Raw genomic sequence first — 27,754 nt, forward strand, 5'->3', positions numbered from 1 at the left:
GAGAAGGGCATGGACAAGCTGCCCAGGGTGGGAGGAAGGGCAGTAATCTCTAGGAAGTAGAAGGCAGGTTTGCAGAGGACGCTGGATAGGAGATGAGGTGGGGGAAACCAAGGCCTGGGCTTCCCGCAGGCTGTAGCAAGGTTTTGGTGCTTACCACAGCAGCAGGAATGCACTGGAGGGATGTGACAGTGGAACGCAGGTGGCAGTGACACTCACTGCTGCTGAAGGAGCCGAAAGAACCAGCATCTGACCTGGTGAGTGTGTGTGGTGTGGACCGGTGTGGGGGGTCAGGGAGAGAAAGATCCTGTTGCTGTGGGGTCTGGGATAAGGCCTGGAAAAGTATAAAGGGGGAGGGGAAGGTATAAAAAGGCCAGTAAGACCAGGCAACAGAGTTAGGCAGAGACCAGATCATGAAAGTCCCAGAGGCCATGACAGGAATCTGCACTTATTCCTCAAGGCAGCAGATTGCTCTGGAGGGAGCAATCCTCAGATTTCTGAGGTGGGGAGGCCTTGAAAAGCAGGGATGAATGAGTGTCGTTAGAGACCAGGGTGCTCACAGGCCACAGCTATCCAGGTGGGAGCTGTGTAGGGTCTGCGATGGGCAGGGGAGAAAAGAGGAAGCTGCGTGGGAACGTTAAAAGGTGAGAGGGCCTTGCCACCATCTGATGGGTGGGGGTGGTTTCTATTCAAAGGATAGACTGGGGAAACAAATGCTTTTATCCCGGTTGAGTCTTGCTTTTGAGATCTCCGCGAATAAAATCCCACGGATCCCTGAGAGTAACGGTGTTCACTTGGTTGGTAAGTGAAGATCCTCTCAGACAGCTACTCAGTTAGACCCTGGTCATGCCGGTCCATCATCTGCATCCTTGTTTGTAGGTTTACCTGTTGGTGCTATTATCCAAGGCAAAGGGGGACCAGAGAGTCTTACCATCATTGTAAGGTTATCAATGTCTTGGTTTTTTGTTGTTATTTTGTTTTGTTTTTTGTTTGTTTGGTTGGTTTGTTTTTTTGTTTTTTTTTTTTTCAATTTTAATCTTGAATCTACTGAGGCTGTGTCCATCGGATATGCATGAACTTGGAAATTTCAAGTCTATCTGTTGGGTTTTTCCATTTATCACTATGAGATGATTCCTTAGTGTTTTTAATCATTCTTTCTACTTTGGAATTATTTTATCTCATATCAATGTAGCCAGGGCAACTTTTAACCTTTTATCATTTTTGTCTATCATGTTTAAAAATTTAAATTACTTATTTGAGAGAAAGAGAGAGAATGTATGTGTGTGGCAGGGTGGGGTATGGGTACATGTTTGTGTATACGTGGGTGTACGCATGGGCTAGACGTCAGCAGTGGGCGTCTTGCTCCGTCATTCTGCACTGTTTTCTGAGACAGTGTCTCTCAATGAACCTGGCGCTCACTCAATGGCTGGCTGGCCACTGAGCCCCAGGGACCTGCCTGTCTCTGCTTCACCAGCCCTAGAATCACAGATTACATCACACAGTGTTTTCATAGACCCTGGGGATCAGAACATATGGCCTCAGCCTTAAGCACTGGGCACTTTACTGACAGATCTGATCTTCACGGCTCTGTCCTAGGTACTCACCTCGGGCCGGCCTTACTTGAACCTCCTCCTCTCTCTCTCCCTCCCCCTTATATCTGCTTAACCCTCCCACCCCTGGCGTCCCTCCTTCCACTCATATAGCATATGTTCTGCTACCTTCCCTCTTCCTAAAACCTGTTTGTCCCCTCCCATGGCCCTCTTTCCAGTGTTTAGTCTCTGCACACACTGGTGCTCACATAAGCATACACAATACAAAAGGTAGAAGACAGGATCTCCAAACCAGAGAGAATGCAATCGTTTTGAACCTCGGTTACCTCACTTAATGTGATATTTTCAAGCTCCACCCATTTTTCCTATAAACTTCATATTCCTCCCTTCTTTATGGGTGTGCAGAGTCCCCTTTGGCATGTGTTCATTTTCAATATCATTCATCAGCGGATTAACGTCTGACTTCATCTCATAGCCATTGTCAGTACAGCAGCAATGGGCTTGGCTGTGCAAGTGACTGCCACAGGACACAGGGTGCTCTGGCTGCTGCCCAGGAATGGTGCAGCTGGGTCATATGGAAGTTGTATTTCCACCTTTTTGAGAAGCGTCCACACAGATCTGCATAGTCCTGCATGGCTTACGCTGCCATCAGCTGCATTTCCAATCCCATCCACTGTCACTAAGAGTTCCCCTTTCCCTAAACCTCACCAGCGCGTTCCCATTTGCGTTCTTGAATGACAGCCATTCTGCGTGGGGTGAGATGGATCTCAAGGTAGTTTTCTCTTTCACCTCCCTAACGGCTATGAATGGTGATCAGTTCTTAAAAGTGATTGCTCATCTGTGCTTCTACTTTTGAGAACTTCTGTCTAATTCCTTAGCCCATATTTTGAGTGGGTCGTTTTTCTCTTGTTTAACTTTTCTGAGCTTTTTATATATCCTAGATATAAATAGTCTGTCAGCAGACAAATCATTTCGTCAACTTGTAAAGATTTTCTCCCATATCTAAGCTGCTGCTTCGTTCCTCTTGTGTTATTTTAAGACTGAGGCTGGCTGACTTGTCTGTACCGTGCACACCACAGAAGCTGGCTTAGTTTTTACCCTTTTGCCTTAACCATTCTGTATGCTTATATTTTAAATGCATCTCTTATAATCAATATATATATATATATATGCCTATATGGATTTTAAAGAGTTCCCAAGCTAAATAATTTAGCCCATTTATTGTGGCTATAGATATGTTTGAATTGATTTTTATTCATCTACTTTTGAACACTATTTTAACCTTTTCATTGTTTTTGGATAATTTGTATAAATTCAGTTTTACTTACTCTGCTCCGTCCCTCTCAACCCTTCTAGCTGTTAGCTGAAAATGCATTGTATTTATTTTTAAGATTTAACATACCCGACTGACTTAATGAAATCTAAAGTGAGCTAACATCTCCAGAGGTAGTATTAAGGCTTCTGGATGGTTTCATTTGTAGAGACACGAACAGTATACAGAACTGAAGCTAAGTCCTGTTTTACATGTGCTAGGTTTGAGAACAACCTTACTAGAAACCCTCTCTTTTTAATGGCCTTATGCAATTGCATAGTCTCTGTTGCATAAACAGCAATGGGGGTTACAACAGACCTACAGGTGTCAATGTTTGTCTTCTTTGGTTCTCAGAACTGTAAACCCTTCTCCAAGTCCCAAGAGTCACTTCCATAACTCTCCATATCTGAATCTGCAACAATGACTTGAATTTTCCTTTACACAGTGGTTAATCTTTGCCTCCTTCATCTTCTCTGTTATCACCTTTATGACTTAATAAGAGGAAAAGCTTGGCTAATTTATTATAGAAGGTAATAAAAAAAAACTATATTAAGTAAAGCTGACCCAGAACACACCAAGCTTCAACCGGTTTAATAAAACCATGTGCTCTTATGCCTAACAGGTGGGGTCACATTTTTATACTTTTCCAAGTGCTTTTTGAAATGTTGAATTTGTTTAACCCTTTAGAGGGTTCTGTGCAGTAAGTAGCGTGGGGATCATCAGACGAAACATCTCCTGAGCGAGTGGCACAGCCACATTCCCACGGCCCATTTGTGCATGCTCAGGGCTGTGCAGTAGATACTCAGTATCCAACATGGAGAAATGACATGAGTTCACAGGCAAGGGTATAAACTTCCCCATTTCATGTGTCAGACCCAAAGGCCAGCGCTGACTGACTCTGCCAGCTTTAACACAGACATTCCAATTGGTTTAGTATTCCTCTCACTTTTCTGTCACCGGCAAACCAAGAAAATCATCATGCTTACCTAAAATCTCAGCAGTGTCCCAAATCCAGGAGCCAGCTTGATGTAAAAGGATGAATGGGCGACCATTGTACTTGATCATCCCCATCTCCCACACAGAAAATCCCCTCTCCAGAGAGCCCCTAAACCAGACGACAGTCATGAAAAGCAGGGCTTGCAAATCCACGTTATACTTGATGCCTGATTTCACTTAGTTGATGAATCCATTTATGGAAGCAATTTGTGTAAATTCCCAGGGACCTGCTAATATTGCTGCCTTATGGTTTTTGCCATGCCATATATTTCCTTTATTCATATCCATTAGCAAACAATGGATTGTCCAAAGGATTTTGGACTGTCCAAGTCTTAAAATATAGATAAATTGCAAATAAGATTAAGAACAAGAGCTTCTCCATGCCCCACCCTCTGGCTTCAGGTGATTTGTGAATTCCTGCCGCTGCCAGCAGCTCCATGGCGATGCCAGGCTTATTTTAAGGAGGCAACATGTGAACTACAGCGTTAGAAGAGGGAAGCATGGGAACTGTACAAGCATCCCATGACTGTCCCGCTTACAGGAGGAGCAGGCAGAGAACAAAGAACTGTAGATACTACAGTTCTCACTGCATTCCAGAGGGACCTGCTGGGTGCTGGCCAATGTCACTGAATTATTGAAGGTTCTGAGGGGTTAACGTTCAGAATGCATGGCTTAGACACACATGTAAATGAGAACGTTAGCATGATCCTTAGCCAGAGTTGGTACCTCCAGCCCCACCCAGCCTTCTGGCGCATCTAACTGTTCATTTTCATCCCAACTGATAGAGGCAAGGATACAGGCAGGGAGAGCCAAACCCATGCCCAGCACTATTGAAAGATCCGAACAGCCACTGCTGGCTGGGACTGAAGGAAGGCCATCCTTGACACATAGTTGGCCCACGTCACACAGAGAAACTGCCATTGGAGGAGACCCTGAGACAACAGGAAAGTTCTACTCTCCTAAGATTGGCAATAGCAGTCACAGCCATTGGACTCCTGCATAGAAAATTAAATACACATTAGTAAGTATAGAAAATGCCATCAGAAACTACCATTGGAGGAGACCTTGACACAACAGGAAAGTTCTACTCTACTAAGATCAATACCAGTGTGGATATTGTTTCCTATACAGAAACCTAAGTACACAACTTAGGAAGTGGTGGGGGATAAATGGAAATAAGAAGAAATTATAAGATCTCTTAATGACATTGTCAGGAAGGGAAATCTACCAGCTAATGGTGAGGCGTGTGACGTTAGTTCCACTTGAAAGAGCTATATTGCCTTATATCGTAGGGGATCCAGGGGGCTGGGGTGGAGCTCAGTGGTACAGAGCATGTTAAATTAATATGCAGAGCTGGGCAGTGGTGGCACACACCTTTAATCCCAGCACTGAGGAGGTAGGCAGACCTCTATGAGTTCACAAAGTGAGTTGCAGCCAAGGCTACACAGAGAAACCCTATCTCAAAAAAACAAAACAAAACAAAACAAAACAAAAACAAAAACAAACAAACAAAAAAAGTCAGTATGCTGGAGACTCCCCAGCACTTCTGGGGTGGGGGGAAGTAATTCAGAAAGAAGCAGAATAAAGAATGGGAGTGGGGTAAACAGTTGAGAGAGGAGGGGGAGGTGGGCAAAGAGACCAAAAGCTTGAGGTGAAAGGGCAATGTTTGAAAAGTATTGAGAATTTGGAAGGAAAACATAATGTGCCATGCAAGGCAAACTCTCCCTCTGCAGCTGATGCAAATAATAATTTCTGCCTCTTATTGTGTTATGTGGTAAGAACAACGCGCCATTTTGTGGAGGAGCCATTCGTGATAATCTGCCTTTGAACGTACATGTATATTTAAATTAGGGGTAGTTTTTGCTAGGGCATCCCAAACAGTAACTGAAACTGAAGTCGATTACTGGTCTGTGGGACCTCGGGGTCAGAGACTGTACCAAGAGCAGAGAAAAGAGGTAGACACTTCCAACTCAAGCTCTGATTCTGGTCACAAAGATAAGTTATCCAGATTGATGCTTGGGTTTATGATCAAATAGTTTCCCAAGAGGACTTGTGCAGAACTCGATGGTTCATGGGATGTGGGGTTGTGGGTGGCTCCTGGCATGAGTTTCTTCAGGACTGAGCAGCTATGTGGAACCCTGCTACAGAGAGAGCAGATGCAAAGGAAGTTGTTGGAAATAGATCACTTAGATCAGGACAGTAAACTAAAAGACAAGTCATGGGAGCAGGTGTACATTTGATACGATGGGTAAAACCCCACTTCTGGTCCCAATGTGTTCATATTAATGAAATCAAGCAACCTTCTCAGCATTTAAGGGCAAACTGGGGCTTTGTGTTCACTGACTCATCCGAGATTTATCTTCTCGTTGCTGACCTTACACATGTGGTTTAACACTTCCAAGCTTTGTTTTAACTTTTTAAAGAGTTTTTAAAGGTTTTTATTTATTTTATATATGTGAGTACTCTGTCGCTGTCTTCAGACACACCAGAAGAGGGCATCAGATCCCATTACAGATGGTTGTGAGCCACCATGTGGTTGCTGGGAATTGAACTCAGGACCTCTGGAAGATCAGTCAGTGCTCTTAACTGCTGAGCTGTCTCTCCATTCCGGTTTAATTTTTTATAATGGGAGTATTAGCTTTCACATTAAAGGATCATGGTTAAATTAATAAATATTATCTTCTAGCACAAAATATGTTGTTGATGATCATTGTTATTATAAAACCACTTATATATGTATTATATTCATATATGTGTGTGTGTATATATATATATATACTCTTCTTTAAGAAACAGACAAACTAAAACAAAAAATTTTCATTGTCTTTGTAGTTATCAGATTCTTCTCCTAAACATTTGGGCAAATACATGGCTTAAAATTCTATTTCTTATTGATTTTGTTTTCAAATCCCCCATGTCAACAATTGATACTATATATAATTATGAATTTATATATAGTAGATATATTATATATATAATGTTAGAGGTTTATAAGGTATTCTGTGTTAGACTCTGTGTAATATTAATTAGTATATATCTGTATATTTCAGGGTCAGTGTATTACATTAGTTATATCTGTGTACAGCTTGCATTAGAAAACCATTAAGATGAAGACGTCTGGGCACAAGGACAGACCTGAGTTCGCCATGCGATAAGAGGGTCTGTGGAAGACTATGACAAAGCAGTGGCCAAACACAGCCTTCAAGATGCTCTGTCTCACAAAGTGTCCCGTGTGCAATGCTCGCTTCTTAAAACTTCCCCAAGCCCTTCTCTCTGCCCCCTTCCCTTTCTTCAGCAAACTTAGGTGGTCGCAATACACGTTAACCCTTTGTTGGCCCTGCAGTATCCTTAGTTCACAGGTGTCCAAACGCCAGGGCCATCTGTGCCCTCTACCCCACTCCGGCTTGGCAGCACCTAGTGAAAACAATGTGAGGGTGGAAAGGAAAACCTCAACCTCGGCCTCTTGGTTTCTGTGGTTTTAGCCAGACCCCAGGTGTTATTTTAGTGCAACTTAAGTATTTAATTTGAAGATATGTGTAGACCAGAAGGAGGGACTAAGACAATGTTTTTTACCTCTTGACAAAATGATTAAATTTGAAGTTCTAAAAAAAAAAAAAAATCTAGTAGGTTGCAAAGTTGTGTCCAATTTTGAGGAGAGAATTGGCTGGAAAACCTCTCCCAGGCCAGGAACTGTCCCCTCTTCTACCACCTGCTACCCCACAGCCCTATCCACTTTGGGTGTCACCTGAGCAGTCTGTGACCTTGAGTGACCCTTCCCTTCCTGAAATGCCCACCACCCCTTTACTGGAAGAATGGTCTACAGGCGTGTTTGATTTCTTTCAGTCCTGAACGCACCATCGTCGGTTGCTGCTGAGCCATGGCCGAAGGGGAGATCACAACCTTTGCAGCCCTGACCGAGAGGTTCAATCTGCCTCTAGGAAACTACAAAAAACCCAAACTGCTCTACTGCAGCAACGGGGGCCACTTCTTGAGGATCCTTCCCGATGGCACCGTGGATGGGACCAGGGACAGGAGCGACCAGCACAGTAAGCAGTCATCTGAATTACACTCATGCCTTTTTGTCTTCCCTGGTCCAACATGGGAAGAGGGCAGGAACTGGGTGCAGGTATCCATTTTCCAAGGCTCCATGTAGGCAGAATGCACTCTGAAGGAAGGAAACGCACATATACCAAGGGGCTGGCTTTGGACGGAACTGAGGACTATCACTTAGCTAATTAATCTTACTGCAAGCTTTTGGGAGGATTCTCTGCTGAACTGATATAATTTTTGCCAGAGTTTAGTCACAGCACCACACCCCCAGGTCTATAAACTAACATAAGATCTCCCCCCACCCCAGCCAGACAAGGGTCTGTTCACCCTACGATGGGAAGAACCCAATGAGCAGGGATGGGAAATCCTGAACAAAGATATGGGTTCAATCTCAAGTTAAGAGAATGCAGGTGATGTCTCCACTGGGCTGGATTTGAGAATCCCAGTCAAGCACAGACTAACACATTATAAATTACGCAGCTTTCCTGAAGCACACTGTGCAGATGTGGCTGAAGTATGCAGAAGGGGTAAAGTCATTCTCCAGACACTAATGCAGCCTGCAGCCGAGCTTTCAGACCACACTGATAAATGGGGGAAAGAACCTACCTAGCCAGTACATGTAGTGCAGGGCTGTGTGTGCGTGTGTGTGTGTATGTGTGTGTACGTGTGATAGTAGGTGTCTGCTTTTTACTAAGAGTCAGAGACTCCCTAAGTACCACTAGGATATTAGCTGTTGTAGGGAAGCCAAAAGTCAGATTTGATCTCTGCTTAGAGGAACAGCAATCTCAAGAGCCAGCCATGCTACAAGCCAAGAGGAAACCAAGGAGTGAAATCAGGAGACGAGGGAGAGCACGGGTGGAAGCAAGGTCCTATAGGACGGGCTTGAGACTGGGCTGTGGATTGCTGACGTGATGGCTGGTGTGTTCGATGTTTAACTGAACCTGGTGTAGGTGCCACACTTTGTAGACTCAGTGCAATGGCTTCAGGGAAAGCCCTCCGGGCAGTATCAGCTGCACATATAACTGGGACGGGTGATGGCTTTGTCCCCTCCCACTCCCCAAAAGGCACATGCTCAGACTTGCAGCTGGCACAGGCTTATGATTATGATTGGGGGGCTTTGTTTTGATAGCTTGTCTTCAAGTGGGCTTCCTACAGGCTTCCACTTTATGAAGACTAGGTACCAGAACGAGCCAAAAATAGAGATTCGAGAATATTAAAAGAAGCCACGTTTGGGCTGAGGCTGTATGTAGCCCAGTTGACAAAGTGTTTGCCTAGCACGGGAGGCCCAGCATAGATAAACTGGGCCTGGTGTTACCCTTCTAGGATCTCACCGCTCAGGAGGTGCAGGGGAGGACAGTCTGAAGCAAAGGTTATGTTGCTGTATTATGTGTGTCATATGACTCTCCCAAGAAGCCTGTGCTCAGTATTCTCATGTCTGAATGAGAAGAAGACCTGTTGTTATACTGTACTGCTGGTGTGATGGCTGGTGTGCTCAGTGTCTAACTGTGCCTGGTGCCACGCTTCACAGACTCAGTGCAATGGTTTCAGAGAAACCCCTCCATGCAGTCTCAGATGCACGTGCAACTGGGACGGGTGACAGCTTTGTCCCCTCCTTCCCCAGAAAGCAATATAGTATAACATAGTAACACAATTCAGGGGATGGAGCTTTATATATAATTCCTCTGACTTTAAATGTTTATACCTAGTCTTAACAATGTTTTTTTTTAACCAATGGGCGATCACAGAGACAGGCTTCTTAAGGTTTGCCTGGTTCTTGGAAACCTTAAACTTCGGAGTAACAAGAGCCTACAACCTCTGGGTTTCTGGAAAAGTTTCATGCGCCTTCACTATGATCACCCTGTCAATGGCAGCATAGGATGTCTCTGCGTGCATAACACTGGGACAGGTTGTCATGGGATTTGGCTACAGAGCTTAAGCTGTCAGAAGCCTTGGGAACCAGGCATTGCTCATGAGTATTTGTTGTGTGAACTTAGGCACACATTTCCAAACCTTATTTTTCTGAGTGAAAAGGTGAGAATACTGACTACAGGTTTCTTGGGAGAGTTAAATGAAATGATACAGTAACTGTTTTGGGCACAGTGCCTGCCTGGCCCAGGGCTCAGCAAGTTGCTGCTACAATCCACAGCCTACGGACCCCCTGCAGTGTATGGATAGACAATGTGGGACAAAGGGCCAGAGTCTGGATTGAGGCTTTAACTCAGAACTTCTCTGCCAACATTTGAAGCAGTTATATGAGCTTATTGTTCACTGACCCTGAAACGATGAACAAGGGCCAAGGGGACAGAAGACAATCCTGCTGTAAGTAGGCAGCAATCTGCCCTGTACCAGTTGAAACCACAATAGACAATCTGCCCACTCTCTGCAGTCAGGGCCCTGGAATGCTGACACTCACGCCCTACCCTGCCACTTTCTAACCAGACAACTAATGTTCTCTCGGTTTTGTATGAAGTGCTCTGGGAGAGAAGCTTCAAGCTGTCCAGCTGATGCGTCTTCTAATTCCCCAGATGCCTAGTTTGAGGCAGTCTTTAATCTCATTGAGACTCAATTTCCTCCCCCTTGGAATTCGAGTGTTAGCCTCACTCTGTGGCCCTCACAGTACCAATCAGCCTGCCACAGAGGGCATCGGGGCATAGGTTCTCTCCACACTCAGGGTACTCTGTCGCCCTCTTCTGCCTAGCATTGGCACTGCTGTTCGGGACCTCAGGCGTACAAGAACCAGAGTCAGCTTTGGGCAGTTTGGAGTGGAACCCCAGGAAAGCCATGATCCACCACTGCCAAATGGGAGTTCTGTTCTTTAATGGTTTGTCTGGGTTTAATGAAAAGCTGTGGAAACAGGCAGAGCCATCCTCCAAAGCTTCCTGAAGGAAGAGCATCCCTAAAAGCCAGTCAGATACTTAGGTAAATAATAAACCCCACAAAATACAACTTGCTTTGGAGCCCTGCAAAACAAAACAAAACAGGAAAGAAAAAAAAAAACAACTAATTCCTTTCACGGTGTCTATTTGTCCTCAATGAGTTGACCTGCTGTGAGCAAAGTAAGGAGATTATTCAGATTTGTCTGGCTTACCCTTGGGAGAGACAGTTCCCAGGTACCTTGTCCGTGGTATCAACCTCTGGAGGATGCTGTGCACTGACTATCCTAAAATAGACCTAAGCGAAATGTCTCAATCAGATTCCTGTAGAGAGGTGGGGTCTGAGCTCGTGGCTTCACCAAGGCTTGGGACACAGCGGCAGGCAATTATCCGCACATGATACAATGCTAGCTACCCACTGCCACAGGATCCCTGACAGAGATGGGTGCACAGCGGTGGCTGCCGATTCTGGAATCCATGGAGATGCAGTTCATGAAAAGGCTGCTTTTGACAGCAGAATGCTGCTCCCGAGAGATAAGTAGCTAAGTGTCCACTTTTGACACGGAGTGTGTGAGAGACGCCACAGACCAGGGTGTCTCTCCTTGCAGCTACACTTCTGCATTTACTCGTCCAGTTATTTACTGGACGTCTCTCCTGCAAGGCCGCCTGAGTACAAGGACTCTGGCTCTTAATGCTCCACACTGCAGCTTTTGTGCCCAGCGTACTGACTGTCCCTTGGTTCAGTGCCCGGTGAGCATTGAATTTAATGAGCCACCGACTTGCATTGTTGGCAGAGAAATTTAAACCCAACAATATCTCAAGAAATGCCAGTCAAGCACTGACACACGCGAGGCCCTGCACAGGTCATTCCTAGCTAACAACAGCCCTCCGAGGTCGCTAGTCACCATTGTGCTGAAAACCCAAAAGCTAACAGGATGTGACCAGCCCCTCACAGGGATAGCGTGTGGAAATTATTTCTCTGTCCTAATAGTAACCTGCTCTCCCTGAGGATCCCACCACCCTGGTACTAACATTTTCACCCCACAAACTAATTACATTGGTGCGCTTATCCTAGCGCGTGGTACAGACACTGTGTTTACCAGAGCTGGGCCACCTTGTGGCAGTTGGTTTTCCTCTCGGTGCCTCAGTTTCCTTGTCTTGAAGACAGGCATGCTAACAGTTATCTATGTCCCTGGAAATTAGGGATGTGAGATGTGATCATTCTGAGGGTGTCCAGCACACTGTTGGGCCCCTAAATGTTCAAAACGGTGACATTCCCCATGGTTGTCACTGCCTTCCTCCCTAAGACTGATAGCTGGCCATGAAATTAAATGTTCAGCTTGTTCACAGGATTTCCAGTGACTGTACACCCCAGCTTCTCTGGGACTTTGTCAGTTGGAACGCCTGCAACCTGCCGCAGAGCCACAGCCTGCCCATGCCATAGCCCATCAGGTTCTTCCCGCTTGGCTTCCATGGCACAGAAGCCACCAATGTCAAGAGCTCTATGCAGCTTGTCTGCCAGAGTGTCCTCTCTGGAGAAGGCATGCCAGGACCTACTCTTCCATGAGATCAACAACTGGAAGAGCAGCTGTACAGACAGCAAGGCCACCCCACTCTTGAACATCCCTAAGCTCCAGCCTCCTCGTGGAGCCTACAGCCCTACAGCCTCCCCCAGCACGTAGGAAGGAGACCGGGGGTAGGAGAGGGGGGATCCTCCACACTCTCGCCACACAGATGGAAATGTTCTTCAGCCGAGTATGTGCCAATCAAATATTTATAAATCTAGCCACATCCTAAAGGCACCAGGGGAGTTTGCTGGTCCAAAGGATCTTACTGCATTGCCCTGGATCCAAGCAGACCACACTCTAGTGAAATCCCTCCCTGCAGACTGTTTGGGGGGAGTCCAGACTTCCGTTGTCTGGTCTGATGGGAATCCACATTTAATGGCAAAGGCATCTATTCCCCCCCAGCTTGGCCTCCGAGTCAGAGCAGCCTTCCAAAGAACCACATTGGGGAGGTCTGGGCCCTGATGCTGTAGCCAGAGAGAGGGGCGGGCCTACAGGAAGGAATGTCCCCCAACAGGGTACACCAGCCTGCCACATGTGGTACATCAGCCTCCCAGGTCCCTGAGTCTAACCCAAGACCCCTTATTTGATTACAGGGGAATTCTTCTAGAGAAGCTACATTATACATAGGAATGAACACATACGCAAATGTGTTAGTCAATCTCTGGACTAAATAAAAAAATTCACTGACTTTTTTTCCAGATGTTAAAAGACAAGACACCTTCACAAATGTTAGCACAAACTCTTTTCCATATGTATGTACACACACACACACACACACACACACACACACACACACACACACACACACACACACTGAAAACCACTGGAATTTTCCCCCCTCCAGTCCATTTTTCCTCTTGTCTGTCTTTTAATGTTTTGCAAAGCCTGGCTTGTGGTTACACTTTAATTATAAACTCCACTGACATAAAACAACCTGGCTGAGTTCTGAATGAGGCTGACCTCACTCTGAGTAAACACAACCAAGGACGGGAAGTCTCCAACCCAGAATAAACTGGGCACGTAATCTCTGTGGCCTCTCCCCGGGCAGGAGGCAGAAAGGGCAGGCCATGCCACACAGGAGCGAGGCCCTCCTTTCTGGCTTCCCAGCCCAAGATACCAGCTGTCGCCTTAGCAGTAAAGATCCCTAGCGCAGGACAGGCGTGGACAGGGGTGTGGCCCCTGAGCTCACCGCTCTTGGCACTAGCTGCCTTGGATTCTTTTCCCTTCTTTCTGCTCTTAGAAAGTAAGGGATCATGTACCTCTCTATGAAGAAGCTTTGGTTATGGCTGCGTGGAAGCTAATGGTCACATACAGGAAAACAGACGCTAGCTATTCCTTAGATAGACAGCACTAGGACCCAGGAGGAGGCTGGTGGAGCCTCTGGAAAGCGCTGGGCTCCTCTTCAGAAGGAGCTGTAAGCACCCAGAGACCACAGGGTGTTGAACACTGAGTGTAAAACAGGAGTGCAAGCCACCAAGGTGATCTCGTACATTTCAGGCTGACACTTATGTTTTGTATTCTCAAACCAACACCTTTCAACATCTATGCTTAGCACAAACCAGGTCCTAGGTTCAATGCCCAGCACCAAAAGCCAAAACCAGAAACAAAACAAAACACCTAAAGGTACAAGCCTGCATCTCCTCAGGAAACATAGGGCCACAGATCCACCAAACACTTGGAGACCGCACTTCATGGTTGCCATAACAGTACTTGGGAGACTGAGGCAGGAGAATCACTGCAACTGCCAGATTCAGCCTGGGCTACAGAGTAACACATTGATAGTTTTTTTTAAAAAAAAAAAATCTACCACATAAGCCTTTTCCAACTCTCTTCAAGTCAAGTTTTATAAGGCTCTGAATTTCTGAAGAAATTTCCTATCGACCACAAGATTGTCTTTAGAAAGCTGTTTCCTGTTCTGCTAAATCAAGATTTGCCATCTCCATCTTGGAACTGAGCTAAAGGAAATACTCAGCTAGCTGTGCACTTTGTTTTTCAATAATAAGCACCTTGAAATGGCCAGGCCTGCTGCCCTTCCTGTGTACACCCAGCAGGTCTCTCCCCAGTGAGGACACCATTCACCTGGTGGCGGGTGTTGACTACAGAGAATGTAGGCTCCTGTGACTCCCCATCTCATCCGCATCCCACCCCTGGTACTTCTGGGTCCTAAGGGTGCTTGCATCTTATGGATTCCCTGTACTCAAGCCTGAGATGGGTCACAGATCACTTCAGACATCACCAGGAGCAAGAATTGAGTCTTTGGGCCAGCAAGGTAGCTTGGTAGGTAAAGTACTTGCTTGCAAGTCTAAAACCTGAATGCGGTTTTGTTTGTTTTGTTTTGAATAGAATCTGTGTAAAGCTTTTGGAAAGAGAGAACTGACTCCAGAAAGTTGTCTTCTGACTTCTACACTTAAGTCACAGCATGCACACCCCCTTCAATACACACTTCATACACACACAATAAAGGACAAAGGAGGCTGGAGAGATAGCTCAGTGGTTAAGAGCACTGGCTGCTCTTCCAGAGGTCCTGAGTTCAATTCCCAGCAATCACATGGTGGCTCACAACTACGCCCCCTTCTGGTGTGTCTCAAGACAGAGACAGCAACGGTGTACAGTGTACTCACCTAAAATAAAATCTTTGTTCAAAAAAAGAGGGCAAAAGGAAAGAAGGAAGGAAGGAAGGAAAGAAAGAAAGAAAGAAAGAAAGAAAGAAAGAAAGAAAGAAAGAAAGGAAGGAAGAAAGAGAGAGAGAAAGAGAGAGAGAAAGAGTGAAAGAGTGAATCTTTGATCTCTGGGAGTCTGTCCATTCACTAAAAACAGACCTTTAAAACATTTCCACCCCTGAGAGGCAGAACAATTGTGGGAGACGGTGAATCTTTGATAAATAGCTCATGTGTATGCAGTCACAACACAAAAACATGCACTAGATACAGACCAAAGACCAGCAAATGCAATCAACCCAGGACCCAGAGATGGCTGCAAAACTAATTTTATAGAACTAGAGGGAACATGGGGATGAATCAGACACACACACACACACACACACACACACACACACACACACGCACACACACACACACACACACACACACGTACACACGCACATCCCTGCTATGGATCCCCAGTCTCCTGTCCACCTTTTCTGGGGCAGTTGTAGACACACCCGGCTGGCATCTGGTGAATTTTACACTTTGCAGTAGTTCATGCTTCTTAGGAAATTGTCATCAGGGATTTCTTATTTCCCTCTCTTCACTGGACGTTATCTCCAGCTTCTCTCTACGACCACAAAGGTGGGAGAGATGGCAGAAGAGGGACAGAGTCACAGGGCCGGGGAGGGCCAGTGACATTAACTGTCCTTTGTACACGTGTATCTGCTTTTGTTATTAAGCTGCTGAGTCATGGGTTTGTGTGTCTGTCTCCTGAGTCCTGTAGAGCAGGGAGTGTGCCTGGCACTGTGCACATGGGGGGTTTGATCTTGGTCCCCATTCCGCTGCTCCAGGAGGAAGGGATGTGCTCTGTGGCCCGTCCCTGCGTCTTTCTGAGGTCACACAGCCAGCAGCTGGGAGGGTGTGGGTCTGCAGGACTGGAATAGAGTCCCCTCCACAGGGTTTGGACACCCAGTCACTGAAGGGAGACCGTGGGCTGAGTGTATGCCTTCCTGCCAGCCCCGTTCACAGAAATGAGTGTGCAGGAAACTCAGCCAGAAAGAAACCCAGTGAAAATGAGCTATGAAACTTGGACATCCTGGAGAAATAATATTTCTAGAGGAAACTCCTGAGCCGACTCTCTCCAGCAGACCATCCCTGGCTGAGGGCCGAGGTCATGTGGTAAGCAGGCCCCAGCTCTTGTTTCTCGTTTTCCTCCTTCGGACCTTTCCGAGGCCATGATGGGATTTCACAGAAAGAAAGAACTTACCCTCACTTAGCCCTGCAGCAAGAGGCAGAACTAGGAAATTAAATGCTGTACAAACAAACAAACAAACAAACAAAACGGTTCTCACTGCGTATGGAGACACAAGCCTGTAAATCTAGTACTTGGGCAATAGAGGCAAGAAAATTGACAGTTCAAGGCCATCTTTGGCTCTGTAGCAAGTTGGAGGCCAGCCTGAGCTACATGAAACCCTATCTCAAAAAGAACAATAACAAAACAAAAACAAAAACAACAACAACAACAAAACCCCCTCCTAATCTACTGTGGGTCACTGGGTTTGCGAAACAGTGCCTTTCACCCAGCTGAGCCATCTTATTGGCCTTACAATTTTTCTTCACAAAGTTGTACAAACATCTCTACTATTTTTGATTTTCAAAAAAGAATCCCCAAGGCTTCTTAACCTCTTCTACCTCCCCTGTCCAAGTCTTGGGCTCCACTAATCAATTTACTATACCTCTGGGTTTTCCTATTCTAGGCTAGTTGAGGGCCTTATGCCTCACATCCTGGCCCCATTAACTCCAGAGAATGTGCTGGAAATGCAACTCAAAGACCACAGCTTGTTGAGGTTGTCTTGGCAGAACCATCTCTGTCAACATTAGCCTGGTGATATTCACTCAACAGAGACCAACTGGACACTGTGTGTGGTACAGTGTGATAGGAACCTAAGGGGTCAAGGCAAGCAGACAAAATTCCTTCCCTTCCTTTCTTTCTGCTTCCCAGATAAAGCTCTAGGTAATGAGACAATTGCATGATGCGTGCGCACGAGGAGGCATGGGGACCACAGTGCCCACTGCAGAGAGTCACAGCCCCTTGAGTGGCTTCTCTGCGAAAATATTTAGGCAGAGGCCTGAAGGAGGAGGAGGAGAGCCAGCCTTGCAAACATCTGGAGGAAGAAGGTGCCAGACAGAGATAGGATGTGCAAGGATGCTTGGGTACAGAAGAGTTTGGTGAGGGCTGGGGAGACAGCACAGTCAGGAAAATACTGCCGTGCCAGGACGAGGACACAGGATCAGCTGCCCGAACGCACGTGGAAATGCTGAGTGTCATGACGCACGCTCGTAATCCCAGTGGGGAGGAATAGAGCAGCAGGCAGGCCTCTGGGCTCACTGGCCACAGCCCAACCTAATCAGAGAGTTCCAGACCAAATGAGAGACGATCTCAAAAGACAAGGTGGCTAGAACCTGAGGGACAACATCCATGATTGTTCTATCTTCACACTCACATAGGTATGCGAGCACACACACACACACACACACACACACACACACACACACTTAAAGTTTCATGGGTAGAGCAGAGGGAGTAAGTGAGTGGTTATGAAGCTGGAGAGAGCAGCTCCAGGGTGTCCTTTGGCCTATGGCTTCAAGTCCATATTCTCAGGGATGACCGAAGCTAGAGAGACCAGTAGAAATGGAAGCCAGTGACTCCCAGCTCCCTTCCTATAATTTCAATAAACTCTATTCACCACAGGAAGTTGGATGAAGTCTTGAGTCTCTAAAGCAGACTTCCGAGGACAGAGAGGTACATCTTCTAGGGGTGACATAACTATTTATCACTTGTACGTGAATTGGGGGATGAGGAGAGCAAAGTGGGAGGGGAAAACACCAGCTCATCCATCAGGATGTGGCCAACTGTTAGGATATAGATGGTTACAGAACGGAGCATGAGCCAACTAGCAAAAAGAGCAAGCTGGAGGCTGGAGCAATGGCTCAGCAGTCAAGAGCACGGGCTGCTCTGACCGCATGTCCCTCTCTGCCTCAAAGGTCTGGTTCTCTCCAGCAGGGTGACAGCTAAAGCAGCTGCCACTGCTTGTTCACCAAGAACTGCTGTACTCCAAGAACTCTGGGGCAGCAGAACCAGGGAAACCAGTACCCTGTAGTTACTTCCCCTCAGGTGACAGAGGACTGCACACAGGCTGGACGGGTGGCAAGCCAGCCCTTGTCTCTCTCTCCCTCAGGAATGTAATTCCCTTGGACAGCTCTCCCTGGGGCAGAAAGGAAAGGAAACTACTGTTTTGATTCACTGAGGGCTCATCCTCGGAGCTCTACAAGACGGAGAAGCAGAATTTTCCATGGCCGGCTGTTCTGGCTGTAGGGCTATTGGCAGAAGTGCTCTGTTTGTTGACTTTTACTTGTGTTATTTTCATTCCAGTTCAGCTGCAGCTCAGTGCGGAAAGCGCGGGCGAAGTGTATATAAAGGGTACAGAGACTGGCCAGTACTTGGCCATGGACACCGAAGGGCTTTTATACGGCTCGGTAAGTATGAGGCTGACGCCTCCAGACTCAGCCAAGGCTTGAGGCTTCCAGAAGTCTTGTTACTCGGAGTGATGCAAATGAGACACCGTCAATTAGTCTTTGTTTGTTGGTTTTTCCAGTCCGATTCCCGCCCTCCACCTTGCTGTATTTTAGGCACAAACATAAAAGAGTTTCTTGTGGTATTCTCTCAAAATACTCAGATCATCGTACGGACGAAGGCAAAAGGAAGGATGACTGGTACTTTAGTAACTTTAAAGGCACTCATTTCAAAATACCCAATCCGACCAACCTTATTCATTCAATCCAAAAATGGTTCAAGTCAAGTGAGGGTTCTGTGTGTCTCTTGATGTTCTGCCTGGGAGGTGAGGGCCGCACCTACTCTCACATGAGCACCTGAGGACCAGAGAACAACCTTGGGTGTCAGCCCTCAGGTGATGTCTGCTTTAAAGAAAAATGTCAGGGTCCCTCACTACCCTAGAACTTGCCAAGTAGACTAGGCTAGCTAGCCAGAAAATCCCAGAGTGCACCTGTCTTCTGGTACCCAGTGCTGGGACAAACACACCCCTGTACCTGATGGGTTTTTTGTCTTGTCTTGTTTTATGTAGGTACGGGACACTAAAGTTAGCTTTACTGTGTATATTATCTCCCAAGCATTTTTATAAAAGTAAAAGTCAAAGCTACAGTGGTCCTTTAAAGTTTAAAAAAAATCAGTTGTACTAAAATTTGAAGATAACGTCTTCCATTCCAGGATCACCTAAAATGTTAAACAAATTTTAGGAGGTCAGTTGGACATTCATTTGTAGGTAAGGAACAGGATGTAGGGCTGAATGAGTCACATGGGAATCGTTTCTTGGTAGCTAAGGCCCTCAAGCTGTACCTTCCTTCTTGGAGTGCTGGTCTGACTGAGCGAACCTTGTCTTAGTGGGAAAGGACCAGAAACAGAGGCAATCTGACTGACCCCTTTGGGTGTCATGCAGAGAGGTCAAACCAACTTTCAAAGCTTTTCGATTCAGTGTTCCCTTCTCTGTATCCGAGTACTTATGAGAATCTTGCCTGTAATTTGTGACCCAATCTTTCCCTTTAGGGAAGATGATGCCTACAAAAAAGCAGTCTGTAGGGCAGGTTTAGTCTGGTCTGGTCTTCAAAGGTATCAGATTGCCAAACCAGCATTGGCACAAGCAGCCTTCCAGTGCGGACACAGTGTAGTTCTCCCATAGACCGCTAGAGGGCAGGAGATGAATCCTGTCACCGGAGAAGGTGACATCAGGTGGTTGGAGTTGGGCAAGTGACTGCCGCTGCACTGGAAATAGTCTAAGGCAGTTCTTCCAATCGGCCATCAAATCGGTCAACCGATCAACCACTCCCTCCTAGCTCACAAATGAGGCTCACACCTCTCCTACTCTGACAAGCTGTTTGTCCACTGTGAACCCTGTCTATAGCGACCAACAGTACCAACCTCACGTAGAATGTTCAAGGAGACGTGCGTGGAGCTGGCTCGCTAGCTTCTGGCAACAGAGCCTCTCAGACAAGTAGCTTGTGTACCCCGAACACTCACTATGTCTTAGAGATCGTGGCACGGCTTTAGGCTTTTTGTAATTTTAATTAATTTGGGCATTGATTCTAGTATTTTATACTTGAATACAAATATTGAGGGAGAACTACCTGAAACCAGTGTCATGCAGGGGTGGGGGAAAAAGCTTCTCCTCGTGCATCAACTGTGGTCATTGTAAGTCACCCAAATACGATCTTGGCATGTTATTCTAACATAGTTAAAGGCTCTACCTAGTGCTCTGAACAAATTTTAGGCATGCATCCATTCTAATTCAGAATTGAGGTTTGGGTAGAAGGGATATTTTTATTTTGAAAGACTTTAGTTTGAAACATTGTATAACAGAATGTTAACATAGTTATCTGCAGGGACGGTCAGTGGGTGGGTTTATCATACACTAATGGCTTCCTGTATTTTCCAAATTTTCCACAATGAGTATATGTCACCTAAGTAATTGGGGGGAAAGTGTGCTAAATATAAAAATAGGAACAAGCACGACAAGAGGCATGAATCAAGAGCTGAGGAGCACGTCCTCAGCAGTGCCAAGGGTAGAGCGAGAAGACACAAAGGCAGGCTGAAGGACGTGGTGCCTCCGAGATGTCTGCCAGCTCAGCCATGACTCAGCCCCTCTGCTCGCCGGCTGCACCAATGTGACAGAGAACAACAGGTGCAGAACGTGACCATCCCCACCTTCGTCACTGAACACAGGCTCGACCCCCCAGCTAGGGCCACCACAGGGTGATCCTCTTACAGGGTCATGACAACCCACACGGTCTAAAAGTGCCTCCTCATTCCTTCTGTCTCAACAACGTGTCCCAGCACGAGCGTCTGGACCAAGTTCCTCCGGAGGCCGAGTCATTCAATTAAATACTATATTTACATCCTATCTTGTTCCAGAAGGGTCCACAATGTCTCACCCAGGTGTCATTTCCCTAGACTATAAATGAATAAGAAGCTGAACACTTCCTGTTGCCTAGTTCCTTGCTAATAAAAGCTAGCTCTGGGGCTGGGATGAAGCTTAGTAGTAAGATGTTTGCTTAGCGGGAATCTGGCTCCTGCCCAAGCAGGAAGAAAGAAAGAATTCCGTTAACCTATTCCTAGGTAATGAGGAGACATCATCGGCAAAGCTCTGTGTATAAAGGGGAATGAGGTTCCACCCCTCTGCTTGGTAGGTCTTATACCCTAATAAAACAAACATGCCCACACATACAGAACAATGAATGATCTGATCATAAACCATGAGGAAGGAAATCACAACTGTGGGTAAAGAGTCCATACGGATCACGTGACTCCGAGAACACACGGTCAGATATGGAGGGATCACCAAGAGGACAGTGTCCAACGTAACAGTTCCCACATAGTTGTTGACTTAAATCCAAAATCTGGTGCAAAAAAATAATTGAAACATTGGTTTTTCCCCCCTCCTACCAGATAGATTGTAGGTCAACTATCAGCTGATAAGACATTTTTCAAGTAGACATACTATTAATATGCTTGGGCTATTTCAAAAGCCTACAGCTGCACAGGATCTACTGTGAGGAGGGCACTGTATCCCCTCACCTGATCACCTTGCCATAGATAGTTCTAACCACAATAGCCAGTCCTTCAAAACCCACCCTTTACATTCATCCAACTTCCTTAGAAGTGAAACTGTTGGATGAACGGTAACTAACATGTTTGTTTGGAATATAGCCTAGTGTGGAGTACTTGCCCAGCATGTGGGGAGATTTAAGTTTGCAGAGTACTGCAAATTGAAAAGAGGTTGGGGGGGGGGGGTAGAATAGAGACAGAGAGAGGTGTTTCAGAGTTTGATACCTATCTTCAAACCATACTCTGAAAGATATCATAACTAACAAATGATTAAATTTTTTGATTTGTCTTGTTCTTCTTAGAGACAGAGTTTTCTCTGTGTAATAGCCTCGCCACCCTGGAATTTAATCAGCCCTGGCTGTCCTGGAACTTTCTCCATAGACCAGGTTGGCCTTGAACTCTCAGAGATTTGCTTGCCTCTGCCTCTTGAGTGCTGGGATTAAAGGTGTGCACCACCACTCGTGATCATTAACATTTTAACTTCACTTTTCCTTGGTAGGGATATTGAATACATTTTCGTAAGTTTATTGCCCAGTAGCTAAGGCCTGTGGGTGCACGCCTTTAATTACACCACTTAAGAGGCAGAGGCTGATGAAAAACCCTTGGGGAAAAAAAATAAAAAGAAAACAAAAAACTATTTTAAAAACACAGCAGATAATATGACCTTTATAGGATTATAAATGTATATGCATAGGTCCTTATACAATCTATATGTTTGAAGAAATAGGGGATGTACTCATGAACTGTTAACAGTTGTGGAGAGCTAGGAAGACAGCTTTGTGGTAGAGCACTTGCCTGGCATGTACAAGGTCCTGCATTTAATCTCTGTCTCTGTACCAAGCAAGTAAACAAGCAACAGATGCCCTCAGGTGCCTAGTACGTAGGTACTTAGCTTGGGGGGGGTCCTTTTTAAAGAAGTTGTGGCTTTTAAAACATTTTTACTATTTCTTTACTTGTTGTGTAGTGGGGCAGGAGGCAGGGGAGCTTTTAGCTGCTGAGCCATCATCCCATGGTTTCCTTGTGAATCCGTCAGAGTACAATTCACAAACAGGCAACACGGCTCAGTGGGTGAAGGAAGACTCTGTTCAGTCTGACAACTTGAGTTAGATTCCCAGGCCCCACATGTAGAACTGCTTACACCAACTGTCTTCTGACCTCCACAGATGAGTGGGTGTGTGAGTGTGCTTGTGTGCATGCACACACATGTACATGCACACACACATACATACACACAGACACACAGACACAAACGCAGGTTTTCATACCGTTGGTTAACAGCACTCACTAACTGTGCTTTCCCCGCCTTGGTTTCTATCCTTTTAGCAGACACCAAATGAAGAATGCCTATTCCTGGAAAGGCTAGAAGAAAACCATTATAACACTTACACGTCCAAGAAGCACGCGGAGAAGAACTGGTTTGTGGGCCTCAAGAAGAACGGGAGTTGTAAGCGCGGTCCTCGGACTCACTACGGCCAGAAAGCCATCTTGTTTCTCCCCCTCCCGGTATCTTCTGACTAAGGAGTCTGTTCTGGGTGCTCCCTATTTTTGGTTGACCCTAAAATGTTCCCTTGACCATTGGCTGCGCTAACCCTCAGCCCACAGAGCCTGAATTTGTAAGCAGTGCTTCTAAATAGCCAGTTCACTTTTCCGCTGAGCCCTTCCCCACCACCCCAGCACAGTTTGGAACACGGGGACCAAATTACTTCTAGGGGACAACTGGCTGGCCAGTCTAGGTCTGGGTTTGGATATCCAGATGCTTCAGGGTACCTGCTACAAGTTGGACTTCGTGATACAAAGAAGGGAGCCATGTGTAGCATCTGGAGGGGTCTAAGAAGTGGGTTCTTTTAGTAGCTGCATGCTCTTTCCCCTTCTGAGTAACCCCTGGTTATGAGTACCCCCAGGCACTTAGCATGACTACCCTTCCCCCTACCAGCACCTCATAAATATCAGTAAAGGAACTGATAGTAAGGCTGAAGGAATTTTATGATGGAGACAAAATCATCCCACCCCACCCCCATGTACAGACAGGACTTTGAACTTTGCCTCCTTACTCTGTTCTGAGGTCCCAGGCTTCTAGGTGGACCATGGAAATGCCATACTCGATTTTGGTTTTAAGTCCTGGATTTTGGTTTTAAGACACAGGAATCGGGATGAACCCACAGCCCAGCAGTCATTACCAAGTTACCGAGGAAACCGGGAAAGAACCCCAGAAATGGTTTCTTAGTAAGGGCAAGCACAGAGATCTGGGGTCTGAAGAGTGAGTATAGGAGCAAGGAGACAGGAAGGATGGCTTCAGCTGTGGATGTCAGCACCTAAAAAGAAAGATGTTATACTGAGGGGCAGAGAGGAAAAAAAAGTGAGACCACGTCACCGTGTGCTTGGCCACCACGAAATCAGGGCTATGGGCGTCCCAGTACGATGGCACATGCACTCATATCCTCTGAGGGTTTTGTAGGAATATGAAGCCTGCTTTGGTGGGGCTGCTGTGGGGGAGTTCTGTGTTTTGAAAGGGCCCCCAGGTCCCATCGATCCTGCTGGCTTCCCTGCCATGCTTTAAGAGCAGCCCCAGAGAATACTCTCCTGTCTCCACCGCCTGGGTGTCCCTGAATATTTACGCAGTAGTATTGTATATGTCCATAGCATGGTTTCAAGGCCCAGTGCCTATAAAATGCCCACTTAGAAGTCACTGAAACCACACTTCAAAAGTGTTCAGCCTCACCAGTAGCTTTTCCCAAGAGACCGTCAATCTCGAAGCTGGCTTCCTCCTTAAAGTAAACTTGGCCCAAGCGACCAGCAAATTAGAAACGCTATTCATCTCTGACATAGGACACAAACACCATGAGAAGGCCTTTCATGCACCAATTCAATATACTGTGAGACTTAGGTTTCCTTCACATTTTATGTAGCTTGAAGGCAGTAAATGGATTCGCACTCAGCCACAGTCAATAGCAGCATAGGATGTCAAAGCTACTTAGTTACCTAACACTGCACTCACTCATGAAACCTTTCCTCTGTGTCTGCTACTGTGCTTTAAGAACGGGTAGTTCGGGCTGGGAGATGGCTTAGCAGTAAAGAGCACACACACTGCTCTCGTAAAGGACAGGAGTTCAGTTCCCAGCACCCACATCATGATGCTCAGACCCAGTTCCAACTCCAGAGACAAGATGCCCTCTTGTGGCCTCCAGGGGTACTGCATGCACATGTACAAGCCCACACTCAGACATGCATGCGTACACACTTTTTAAAAAATATAAACCAATGATATGGCGGATTAAAACTGATGACAGTGTTCATTTGTTTGACAAGGATCTAAAGTAACTATTTGCTGAAAAAATTCCTTATAACAACACTGTCGTATTTTAGCATAGAAGATGGATGACACTCGAGAGGTCTGAGTGCTGGTGGAGGACTAAACTGAGCTATTTCACAGCACGGTTAATAGTAACATTCTTCCAGACGTGCTGATGCACACCTTTAATCCCAGAACTCAGGAGGCAAAGCAAGTGGATCTCTGTAAGACTGGGGCCAACCTGGTCTACACAGTGAGTTCCTAGGCAGACTGGGGTATATAGAAAGGCCCTGTATACTTTTTTTTTCAAAAAAGCTTATAATAATTTTTGCTTTTTTACAAGATAAGTCATGACTTCTTAAAGTCTATAACTTAAATAATATGGTTCTGTTTTGTTTTAGTAAATCATAGGCACACTGGAGATAATACAGTATGGTTTCCCACCTCTTTATATGAAGATTTGGCCAGGAAAAACATACAGAGATGAAATCTATGATATTTAGAATAGTGAATAGTTTTCAGCAAATGAACCAAACACAAGTGTAACATCACCAAGACATTAAAAACCACTGCACAAGGATGAAGTGGAGTCTAAGACCGCAGAGACTCAAAGCACGGATACTGCACATTGTAACCTTAACCACCAACCTCGTCATGATCCGTGCATTTGCTCAACATATACTGCAGACCCAGTGTGTGTCAGGCACTGGATGTGGACCCCGGGGACAATGTCTGTCAGGCGTCCTCTCCCTGGGCACATACTTGTCAAGAGAGACGCTGTGGATTCATTTCTTTCAGTCAAGTCAAAACGTGGACTGAAACTACTGAATCAAGAGTATGTTCTAGATTTCCCCAACAGCCAATAACACCCACTCCACCCCCAACAAAGTGATAGAGAAGCTTTGCGAAGCAACCCAGGACTTCCAATGCTAGTGCTCTCAGAGGAGTGGACTAATTTCAAATCGGGGGGTCAGGGGGAGAAAAGCTGTCAGATCTTTCAGAAAGGGAGCTGAGACCCTGTCCCTGCGCTGTTGGGAACATTGATCATAGGAACATTCGGTTGCGTACTCTCTTCCATAACTAAGTCCCAAGGCCACCGGCTTGTCACGTGTCTCCCGCATGCACTCAATTCTAAACTGACTGCAACGTGGTGTCCAACACTCCCTACCAACTGTGAGGAGCGTGTGGGCTTTTGACAGTTAGTGACACACTAGAGATGGAGCTGGGTGCTGCCCCTGACGGCCAGCAGTGTGTCCATACGAAAAGTCTAACCAGTCCAGCAGCTGCCACTGATGATGAGGCCCCTGCTTTGCATTGAAGGAAATGAGAGCTCCGCTCTGCAGAGGACACTGCCAAAGCGATCACGATCCCTGGCTGCAAAGCAGGCTTTGGTGGAGATGACGCCTGACGTTCCCTCTGCGCCCACACTGTATTACACTCTGAACCTTACCGATATTAATAAATGTTGTATCAGTGGGTGACTTGTCTCCAGGTTTCTAAGCACCTCTCTGTGGAAGGACACTGAGCATCCCTGGGGTGAAGTCCAGAACTCCTAAGGTGCCATCAGGCATCCAGAGGAGTCAGCTGCTTCATGCTCTACCGTCATCACTGTTAGATAGGAGATACTAAAGGCTAGCAAGAAAAGCTAAGGTACAAACAGTTTCACATTGTTTGAAGACAAGGCAACAGGAGGGATTTTTCTAGGTCTCTAGAAGGGGAATAATCTGGAAACTTGCAGGTACTCTTCGTGACTTGGGCTTTTTTTCCCTTGCACGCAGTATGTGAGATCACACTGCTATTATCAGGTTAACATGCTTCTGCTAGGCAAAGATATTATGAACAGGAAAAAATAAGAATTTATTCATAATTTTAGGTTCAGTGTCAAAAAACTACATACGTTTAAGACTCTGATGTGAGACTTAGGAACAAGTATTCTGTTTTCCCTGGCATATAGCTCTTCGGATGATCTCTCTCTCTCTCTCTCTCTCTCTCTCTCTCTCTCTCTCTCTCTCTCTCTCTCTTGTGTGTGTGTGTTTGTTTTGTCTGTCTCTCTCTCTCTCTGGTGTCTCTGTGTGTGTGTGTGTCTGTCTCTCTGTCTCTCTCTCTCTCTCTCTCTCTCTCTCTCTCTCTCTCTCTCGTGTGTGTGTCTGTCTGTCTGTCTGTCTGTCTCTCTCTCTCTCTCTCTCTCTCTCTCACACACACACACACACACACACACACACACACACACACACGTGATCCTGGACCACCAAATGGACAGGGCTCGAGTACAGCTGAATAAGAGAAATTTTCCAGCAAGCTTGAGGCCCTGGGTTCAAACTCCAAGACTACAAAAAAAAAAAAAAAAAAAAAAGAAAGAAAGAAAGAAAGAAAAGAAAAGAAAAAAAAAAACAGCATGCACTCTGTCTTAGTTAGGGATTTATTGCTGTGAACAGACACCATGACCAAGGCAACTCTATAAGAACATTTAATTGGGGCTGGTTTATAGATTAAATGGTTCAGTCCAGCATCAAGGTGGGAGCATGGCAGCATACCGGCTGGCACAGTGCAGGAAGAGCAGCCAGTTCTCCATCTTCATCTGAAGTAGGAGAAGACTGGCTTCCAGACGGCTAGGACGAGGGTAACAAAGCCCACACCCACAGTGACACACCTACTTCAACAAGGCCACACCTCCTGGGCCTTGCATATACACTATGCTTACTCACTATGTAATTACAATCGGTCCCTCCATCTCCTTCTAACTACTGGGGAGAGGACTCTGCAGTTAATGGTGCTTGCTGTGTGAGCCTGGCAACCCA

At 46.0% G+C, this 27,754-nt stretch overlaps 1 protein-coding gene across 3 annotated transcripts; it reads left to right on the plus strand.

The window, feature by feature from the left end:
* Fgf1 (fibroblast growth factor 1) lies at window positions 1-23,635 on the plus strand. Of its 3 annotated transcripts, none has more exons than XM_032885859.1 (4): window positions 1-254; window positions 7,699-7,901; window positions 18,425-18,528; window positions 22,991-23,635. In XM_032885859.1, the coding sequence occupies exons 2-4, from the start codon at window positions 7,733-7,735 to the stop codon at window positions 23,183-23,185; spliced, it is 468 nt and encodes a 155-aa protein (XP_032741750.1). In that variant the 5' UTR covers window positions 1-254; window positions 7,699-7,732; the 3' UTR covers window positions 23,186-23,635. The 3 variants fall into 3 exon arrangements, with proteins under 3 accessions (XP_032741750.1, XP_032741751.1, XP_032741753.1); XM_032885860.1 differs by having other exon boundaries at window positions 22,994-23,635; XM_032885862.1 differs by lacking the exon at window positions 22,991-23,635 and adding an exon at window positions 16,009-16,170 and having other exon boundaries at window positions 18,425-18,513.
* Window positions 23,636-27,754: the final 4,119 nt, after the last annotated feature.

The sequence above is a fragment of the Rattus rattus genome, chromosome 15, assembly GCF_011064425.1.
Source record: "Rattus rattus isolate New Zealand chromosome 15, Rrattus_CSIRO_v1, whole genome shotgun sequence".
NCBI lineage: Eukaryota > Metazoa > Chordata > Mammalia > Rodentia > Muridae > Rattus > Rattus rattus.